The sequence below is a fragment of the Rhincodon typus genome, chromosome 47 (assembly GCF_021869965.1).
Source record: "Rhincodon typus isolate 14 chromosome 47, sRhiTyp1.1, whole genome shotgun sequence".
Classification (NCBI taxonomy): Eukaryota; Metazoa; Chordata; class Chondrichthyes; order Orectolobiformes; family Rhincodontidae; genus Rhincodon; species Rhincodon typus.
This window is the reverse complement of record NC_063378.1, coordinates 6,618,578-6,627,968: the sequence shown is the minus strand read 5'-3', so window position 1 is coordinate 6,627,968 and position 9,391 is coordinate 6,618,578. Positions and strand designations below refer to the sequence as shown.

At 46.7% G+C, this 9,391-nt stretch overlaps 1 protein-coding gene across 7 annotated transcripts in view; it reads left to right on the top strand.

The window, feature by feature from the left end:
- The first annotated feature begins 1,322 nt into the window (after positions 1 to 1,322).
- The window catches only part of haus5 (HAUS augmin-like complex, subunit 5), a 26,439-nt gene continuing 18,370 nt past the window's right edge, over positions 1,323 to 9,391 (top strand). Inside the window, exons 1-6 of one of the 7 annotated variants that reach the window (XM_048620659.1) lie at positions 1,323 to 1,546; positions 3,883 to 3,984; positions 4,069 to 4,202; positions 5,672 to 5,837; positions 7,997 to 8,088; positions 9,036 to 9,098. In XM_048620659.1, coding sequence (XP_048476616.1) covers positions 5,835 to 5,837; positions 7,997 to 8,088; positions 9,036 to 9,098 — 158 coding nt within the window. In that variant the 5' untranslated portion in view covers positions 1,323 to 1,546; positions 3,883 to 3,984; positions 4,069 to 4,202; positions 5,672 to 5,834. Of the gene's footprint in view, positions 1,547 to 3,882; positions 3,985 to 4,068; positions 4,203 to 5,671; positions 5,838 to 7,113; positions 7,311 to 7,872; positions 7,894 to 7,996; positions 8,089 to 9,035; positions 9,099 to 9,391 lie in introns of those variants that run through there. The other 6 variants (XM_048620665.1, XM_048620662.1, XM_048620664.1 and 3 more) reach the window with 6 other exon arrangements.

Sequence of the window (9,391 nt, the reverse complement as noted above, 5' to 3'; positions counted from 1 at the left end):
CCCAGCAGAAATATCCCAGTAGTCACAGCACTGACCTGAAACAGCAGAAATAACACTTAGCAGCACGAACAGTACTCTTCGGGAGATGTATCTCTGCAACGGGAAAACACAGTTAAACTCTTTACAACAGATTTTTGCTGGCACCTCCTTGCTCCACCATCTTCCCCAGCCTATCCCTTTGTAATCAGACACCGGGGTGAGGGAAGCAGAGCTGAGAGGGGATGGTGACAGGTCTCATAATCTGCAGGAGCGACTCCCCGTTTCTGGAAACAAACAATGCAATGGGAAGGAAGGGGCAGGATCACCTTACCACGGTGTTTCTTCACGTAGAAACTGGTTATTGATAACCAGCGAAATTGGATAGAGGATTGGTTGTTAAGGAGACCGGGTCTATCAGTGTGGAGGAAGGAAAGAAACTACACACAGTGTCCGGTAGAAAGTGAAAGCACTACTTATAGAGCCCCCCATTGCCATCCGGGTCTGTCCCTCCCTCCCTTCGATCTTAACTGTCTGCCCTTTTCACTCCCCCAGTGCCTTCCCTCACCACTCCGTGTTTGTTCTCCAATCCCACCAGACACTTGGGGCGGGGAAGAAGGGGTGGTGAGGTATCAGTAACGGTTCAGACACCCCAGAACTCCCTTCCCTTCACCACCGATCTCCCACACCCCGTAGTCTGAGAGAAGGTGCTGGGAATGAGTGGTGGTGAAGTGTCAGCGGGATGCGAGACACACACAAGTATTCTTCTATACAAAACTCGTATTGAGTTCTTTCGGTTTTTGTTTCGGGTCTGGACCCTCCTGCTCCTCTGATGCTGCTCGGCCTGCTGTGTTCATCCAGCTCTACACCTTGTTATCTCAGATTCTCCAGCATCGGCAGTTCCTACTATACCTGCATCTGATTTCGGTCCATTTCCCCTCGGGCTGGTTAGCGCCGCCGAAGAGCACGGACGCAAAACATCTTGAAGCAGCTTAAACTGCAACCGAATAGACGACGAGCCAGAAACTTCGACATATATCAGGTGCAAAGTTCCGGTCGTCACAGTAACAGGTCCTCAGTCTGAAACTTGCTTTCAGTTTCGGACGTTGTTTGTAATCAGCTTTTCAGACTGACCCACCTTGTAAAGAGGGGTAGTAGGCGGTGGATCAGTCTCTGTGCCTTCCTCCCTCTCCCCACCCCGGCTCTCCATCCGCTCTTGTTAACTGTTCCCACTTGTCTCACTTCAATCCCTTCAGGGGAAAAACAGCTTTGACCCAGCTTTTCCCCACAGAGGCTGTACTAGGATTCCTAAATCCCCCTCTCTCTGTGTGAGAATGGAATCTTTCCCGGGCTACAAGTAACCTTTGTACAGAGGGAGAATCCAAGCGGTTACTCCGTCATCAGCCTGAAGGGGCTTTTACAGCACAGGAGGAGACCATTCGGGCCATCGAGCCTATATCGGTGGAGTAATGAAAGACTGTCCCACAGCCAGAAATTGTTAAACAAACGAACCTCACCAAGTAACTCAGACCAGCTGTTTCCGCTTGTAGAGGAAATAAGAACAGGATAGGTATGGCACGTAGATTTACAGTGGTGTGCAAACGAAACAATGACGTTGAGAGGGAAAAAGGAAATCGCTGGAGAAACTCAGCAAGTCGGGCAGCATCTATGCAGAGCGAAAGCAGCGTTTAACGTTCTGAACGCAGTTTCCTCTCCACAGCTGCTGTCAGAACTGCCGAGTTTCTCCAGCAATTTCTTATTGTATGCATTTGTGGGAGGTTGGCGTGCTGGCTGGCCAGCCATTTATTGACTATCCCAAGTTGCTTTATTTTTGTTTGTTTGAGATCTCCAGTTCCGCAGTTTTTTTTTGTTTGTGACTTTTCCACACAGCGAGTAGTTCAGATATGCAAATGTACTGCCTCTAAATTTGGTGGAGGCAGTTTCAATTGAGGGATGCAAGAGGGCACTAGATTGATTTTTGGACAGTAATAGAATCCAGGGATAGGGGAAAAGGCAGGAAGTAGGCACAGTAGGAACAAAAACAAAGTTGCTGGAAAAGCTCAGCAGGTCTGGCAGCATCTGTGAAGGAAAAAAAGTTAACGTTCCTTAGAACTAGTTTACAGAATCCGCAGTTCTTTCGGTTTTTAAGTAGGCACAATAGGACGAATAGAAAAAATAGCACCGTAGTAATTCTTAACATTTAGCATCCTGCTGTCAGCTCAGTAACCACTCAACAGGAAATCAAATGTTCAATAACATTTCCCCCCACACTCGTGATCACATTATCTTGTTTCAGTTCACTGAATTGAATTTTCAACACCAACCTTTCTCCTGTCTCTACAGCAGCCCTATTTCTGTTGAAATTTGTGTCCCAAATACTGGTCACACCACACCCACACCCATCTTTCACACTCTTGTTGATCTCCCTCGTTTTGAAAATTCATACATAGGGTCTGGACATTGCTGTCCAGCCCGTCCGGTGTGGCCCAGAGGGCAGTTCAGAGTCAACCACATAGCTGTGAGTCTGGAATCACATGTAACCCAGACTAGGTAAAGACAGCAGAAATTTCTCCACATTGTGCTAAAAGCCGCTTCTCCTCTGAAGTCAACAATGATGCAAGCAAACTGGTGATCCAGTGCTAAGGGCGGGAGAGGGGTAAGGGACAGGAATTAAGGCTCTCGTTCTGTACAGTGTGGGTGTCCCTGTGTCCAAATCTGGTCCTGACCCAGCTCTCGGTCCTTGGAAAGGACCTGCAGGTACTTTTACTGTCAATGTCTTCCACTGAGGGACAGAGAGGGAGGGGGGGATCTCGGGGAAACTCTCCCTCATCACCCTCAGCACTCACCTCTTTGCTCAGGGGAATGGATGGAACTGGGTAAATGGGTTCTATTAACAGGGGTTACAAGTCAACAGCGTTTGGGAGTGAGGCAAAAAAGGGAGAGGATAGGAAAGTAAGATTGGAAGAGTGGGGAGGGAGACAGGAAGAAAATCAGCAAGCGTGAGAAGAGGGAGGTGGGAGACAGACTGGGAACGGAAATCAGGGAAGTAGGAAGAGAGGATAGTAGAAGGATTCGGAGACTGGAGAGGAGACAAGAACGGGGCTGGGTAGACAGGGAAAGGGATCAGGGAGAATGGAGGGGCAGAGAAGGGGGTGGGTGAAGGTGGGCTTGGGAGCTCAGCAGAATTAATGCAGACAGTGGACTGGACTACGGGTGGAGAAATGGTTGGGTTAGGGCAGGAAGTGTGTTGGGGGTGTGAAGGAAGAAAGCACAGTGAAAGGAAGGAGATTGTCTTGGACAGCATGATAGGGTCTGGCTGGAGAAGATCATAGAATCCCTACAGTGTGGAAACAGGCCCTTCGGCCCAACAAGTCCACCCTGACCCATACAGCATCCCACCCAGACACATCCCCCTATAAACCCACCTAATCTACACATCCCTGAACACTACAGGCAATTTAGCATGGCCAATCCACCTAGCCTGCACATCTTTTGGCTGTGGGAGGAAACCCACGCAGACACGGGGAGAATGTGCAGACTTCGCACAGACAGTCGCCCGAGGGTGGAATCGAACCTGGGTTCCTGGCGCTGTGAGGCAGCACTGAGCCACCATGCTGGGGAGATAGTGATTTAAGTTTAATACTGGAAATGGTGTGTTTTATTCCTGGTCAGTGTGGGGGAATAGCTGCTGATTACAGACTTAGAATTCCCTCTCAATGAGGGCAATGAATCCTTGACTCACATCCCCACTTAAATTTCTGTATTATTTCTAGATAAGGGTATACTCTGTTGAAAGATGTTCCTACCCCTTCTTTCCCATGGCAGTGTTCAGTTTGTTTCTGGAAACTGTTAATTGTTGAATGGAGTTCCTGTAAATGACGTGCTCTCTGTTTCATATTTGAATAGGGAACCACTGAGAAAATACTATATAGAAAATCATGCAACCTTTAGGAATCTGGCACACCTTGCAGCTGGAGGACTACCAAATACCTGAACTGTAAGATAAATGTAAGTGAACTGTAAGAAATCATTAAAAAATATATATATGCAAGCAGAGGAGATTTTTTTGAATAACAGAAGACTTTTTGTCAGGTAAACAGGTTAAAAGTCTTAAATGGCAACACATACTCAGGAACACAGAGAGAGCAGCCATCTTAGAAAACCAAAAAGATCGATTTCACCACTAACTCCCCTCTGAAAAGTTGAGACGACACTGACAATAAATTGTGAGTAGAGTTTTTAACAAAATCTTATTTGATTGAACACCCAAATGCTTTTAAGGCAGTTATAAACATTGTGTACACATTTAAAGTAGAATAGTCATGTTATAACTATCTTTGATATTCTATCATACAATATTCATTCCTATAATGTAATTTAGAATTGATTATTACAATAAACATTCACAAGCAATTTAGAAAAGCCTGGGCCTTTTTTTCCCTGGAGCGCTGGAGGCTGAGGGGTGACCTTATACAGGTTTATAAAATCATGAGGGGCATGGATAGGGTGAATAGCCAAGGTCTTTTTCCTAGGGTGAAGAAGTCCAAAACTAGACAGCATAGGTTTAAGGTGAGAAGGGAAAGATTTTAAAAGGACTTGCGGGGTAACTTTTTCACGAGAGAGTGGTGCGTGTACGGAATAAGCTGCTGGAGGAAGTGGCGGAGACTGGTACAATTACAACATTTAAAAGGAATCTGGATGGGTACATGAATAGTTTAGAGGGATATGGGCCAAATGTTGGTGAAAGGGACTAGGTCAGATTGGGATGTCTGGTCAGCATGGACAAAGTCTCTGTTTCCACGCTGTATGACTCCAAAACTACCTACCCTGCCCAAATTGCACCCTCCTCATCTGATTCCAATTCAACCATTCATTGGAACAAGACACCACTAACCAGATACCATAGAATAGCCTGGGATCACTGTCACTGGTGCCATCCTTAAATGCCCATTGTGCTCCTGGACAGGCACTGTCAGTTTGGAACTGCTGACCACAGTAGCTGTCATGTTCCCCAGACGTGGCACGGAAAATTGGGGCACCGCTCTGTGGACAGGCACATGGAGGTCCTGGTGGATGGGACGAAGCAGAAGATGAATGTCCTCATCCCTAGGTCTACCAGAGGACGCCACCATACCAGACCATGCCAGTCTGTCCCAGATCGCCACCTGAGTCAGTGCCACCTGGAGGAATGCCCAGCAATGTAGGAAGGAGGTCAATGACCTGCTTCATTCTGCCAGGGAGTGTCACCATCTGTTAAGTCTCACTATTCCTTCTGTGCATCTGTACCCACCTGCCACCTAAGGCCAATGCTCTACCCCTCTCACTCTTGCATGCAGCGTCTTTCTTTTTTCACTTTCATTCACGCAAACCTTCTGCATGACTAACCCTGCCTGCCATCTGTGCTGCTTACTCACTCCCATGGTAACTCTTCTCTGCCATTTCCCCCACCAACACCAACGTGAACAGCTGTGCCAACCAGTAACATGTGTCTTAATAAATCCCTCATTCCAGGATCAAACAGGCCAAACAGAGAAGAAATAGAAAAGATGGAATGGACTGGCCAACATTTGCCCACGTACCTCTAATGAGGAGTGAATCCCGCAGATGTCATTAAATGACTTCTTACTAAATGGTTGAAAATATTATTGAAGGGCTGAGTTTGTAAAGGGGGTATTATTGTTCTATTCACTTGCAGGATGTAGGCGTTGCTGTCTGGCCAGCTTTTATTGGTGGTGAGCTGCCTTCTTGATCTGCTGCAATCCACATGCTATAGGTTGACCCACAATGCCCTTAGGGAAGGAATTCAAGTATTTTGACACAGCAACAGAGAAAGAACAGTGATATATTTCCAACTCAGGATGGTAAGTGACTTGGAAAGGAACTTGCAGGTGTATCTGTTGCCCTTGTCCTTCTGGGTGGAAGTGGTTGTGATGCTGTTTAAGGAGCCTTGATGAATTTCTGCAGTGTATCTTTGAGATAGTATACACTGCTGCTACTGAGTGTTGGTGGTGGAGGGACTGAATGCTTGTGGATGCGATGCCAATCAAGCGGGCTGCTTTGTCCTGGATGGTGTCCAGCTTCTTGAATGTTGTTGGAGCAGCATCCTTCCAGGCAAGTGGGGAGTATTTCATCATACTCCTGACTTATGTCTTGCAGGTGATGGACAGGCTTTGGGGTGTCAGGAGGTGAGATAACTGGTACAGTATTCTTCACCAGCAACCTGCTCTTGTTGCCATTGTGTTCATGTGACAAGTCCAGTTGAATTTCTGGTCAATGGTAACCCCAAGGATGTTGATAGTAGGGGATTCAGTGATGATAATACCATTGAATGTCAAAAGATGGTGGTTAGATTGTCTCTTATTGGAGATAGTTATTGCCTGGCATTTTTGTGGCGTGAATGTTACTTTCCACTTGTCAGCCCAAGCCTGGATATCGTTCAGTCATGTCTCATTTGAACATGAACTGCTTTTGTATCTGAGTGGTCATGAATGGTGCTAAACATTGTACAATCACCAGTGAACATCACCACTTCTGACCTTATGATGGAGTAACTCCAACAACCACGACATCTTCCACATCCCAGGTATAACTCCAACCAGAATTTGCTCGATACCCATTGATTGCAGTTTTACGAGTGCCCCTTATGCTGCTCTCAGTTGAATACAGCCTTGATATCAAGGGCTGTCATGCTCACCTCACCTCTGGAATTCATCTCTTTTGTCCGTGTTTGAACCAAGGCTGTAATGAAATCAGGAACTGAGCGGCCCTGGTGAACCCAAACTGGGTGTGACTGAGCGGGTTATGCTGAGCTGGTGCTGCTTGATAGCACTGTTGATTACAGCTTCCATCACTTTCCTGATTTATATTATTAAAGGATGATGACATTATTGAAGGGGTTATGATTGAGTGATGATGATATTAGAGAGGGAGTCATTATTGAAGAGAGATGATAATTATTGAAGGTGTTCTATTTTTTAAGGATGCTGCTATTATTGAAGGGGCTTTTATTGAAGGATGGTGATATTATTGATATGATTTTTTACTCATATATGGGTCACTTTTAGCTGCTCAACTGATGCTCCAGTCACGTGCTCCTTCACCTGGAGGTTTTTTGTTCCGTTGCTTTGACTGGAGATTTAAAATCTGAAAGGCGCGCAGGCGCGGGGCTCGAGCCGGCGGAGGTCTGCGCTTGCGCGGGGCTCGTGACGGCAGCTAACTGGAGGTTTGCGCTTGCGCGGGTGACGATTTAGCTATGCGCCGTGCGTTCGTTTGCACCGCGCAAGGCGGGAAACTGTGCAGCAAGAGGTGAATGTCAGAATAGGAGAGGTAGAGGGGTAAGTAGGGAGAGTTAGAGGGGAAAATAGAGTCAGAGAGGGCAAGTAGAGAGATTGAGGGGTAAAGTAGACAGGTGGAGGGACAAATAGGTATGGGGGCGGGGAACCAAGACCAGAAAGGTGGAGAGGGCAGATAGAGATGGAGGAAACAAATAAAGAGACATGGAAGGGGTAGATAGAGATGCAGGGGCAAACAGGGAAAGGAAGAGATGAGGATAAACAGGTAGGGATAGATGGGGCAAAGCGGGACAGAGAACTGGAGGCGTGAATAGGGAATGGTAGGGGTCATGAGCAAAGGTGGAGTAAAGTGGAGAGAAAGCGCGGGGATGAACAGGGAGAGAGCTGGGGGCGGGGAGACAGGACCTCTATCCATCTTCTATCCGCCTCCCCCTCTCTCCCTATCTATTTCAGAACCCCCTTCCCCTCCCCCATTTCTGATGAAGGGTCTAAGCCCGAAATGTCAGCCTTCCTGCTCCTATGATGCTGCTTGGCCTGCTGTGTTCATCCAGCTCTGCACCTTGTTGTCTCAGGATTACAGACAGTGTGTTACTGCGCTCGGGCTGGGAATGTGTCGCATACCTACGTAAGGCAAAAAGACCCTGTGGCATCTGTGTGCTTGTGTGCGTTGCTTGGCAATGGTTGATTCTGCTGAAGATTTTTGTTCAAATGACTGGCATCTTTTCCAGATCATGGAGGACATGGCCATGAAGCTGAAGGAATGGGCAGGCTTGATGGGAATCCCTGATCGCAGCATGCCCTCCGACACCGCATTCCGAAAGTAAGGATAGTTTATAATGTTTAATCATTGCATACTCTGAGATGTCACTGTGTCTTGACTGACTGTGCTGCCCTGCCCGATGCTTGCCTATGATCCCAGTACTGAAATGATTCGGAAAGATTGGACAGGCCATGAAATCCTTTCTCTACAAAAGACAAGGTTGAGGGGTGACCTGATCCAAGTTGTAAAATTAGGCAAGTGGCTTTTTCGGTTAGATGTAGAGAAGATGTTGCCACTTATTGGTACAAGTCCAGAACTAGGCTGCAGTGATAGGAGACAGTCCCTAATAATTCCAGTGGGGAATTCAGGAGAAATGTATTTCTCCAGAGAGTCGGGTAGAATGTGGAACTCATTCCCGCAGGGAGTGGTGCAAGTAAATTGTGTTGGGGCTGAATTTGGGGCTGCAGACACTTTGCGGTGTTTTGTGTTTCTGAAAAGGGGAGATGTATTGCTGTACTTGTCAGGATAGTAACAAGAACAGCAAATTTTGAAGGCCGTGGTATGATTTGTTGCAAGTGTTTGAAGTTTGGCATTCTTGTGTTGGTGCTGATAATAAAACCAAGAACTGCAGGTGTGGTGATCTGAAATAACAGAAATTGCTGGAAAAACGCAGCAGATATGGCATCATCTGTGGAGAAAAAGCAGAGTTAACGTTTCGGGTCCAGTGACCCTTCAGCACTATTCTATCTGTTCTCTGTTTGAAGAATCATCTCAGGACTCTGTGTGTTAACTTTGCTTTCTCTCCGGGGGTCTGTCAGACCCGCTGACTTTCCCCAGCAGTTTCTAGCTTTGACAACGTCTGTGTTCAGTAACATTCCTCATCTGTATTTCATTCTGAAGACTTCGCGTTTCAGAGGCATGTATAAATGACAATATTTTTCGAATTTTCAGAGTGAAATTCTCCTTTTATATTTGTTCATTTTCTGTTTTGTGTTTTTTTTTTTCAGTCTCTGTACTGGCCAGTGTCAAGACATCTGGGAATATGTCATTCGCTATGTCAAGCGGAAAGAGTGAGTGACTACGTGCTGCTGTCATGTTTGTACCTTGTCAAGGACATAGGCCAGAGAGTATGGTGGTTTTCCATGCGGGAATGTCTTGGGATGTCAGGTCCAAGCAAGGCTGATATCTGAGACTTGGAGAAAAGGTGTTCACCATCCCTCACTGTTTTTCCTCAACACAGTTGACCTGATAACTATGGAGTTGACCTGAGCTTGTAGAAAGGATAATGCTTTAAGGCCTTGCTCAAGAGGAGGCATCTCCGGCAGCGCGGCGCTCCCTCAGCACTGACCCTCCGGCAGCGCGG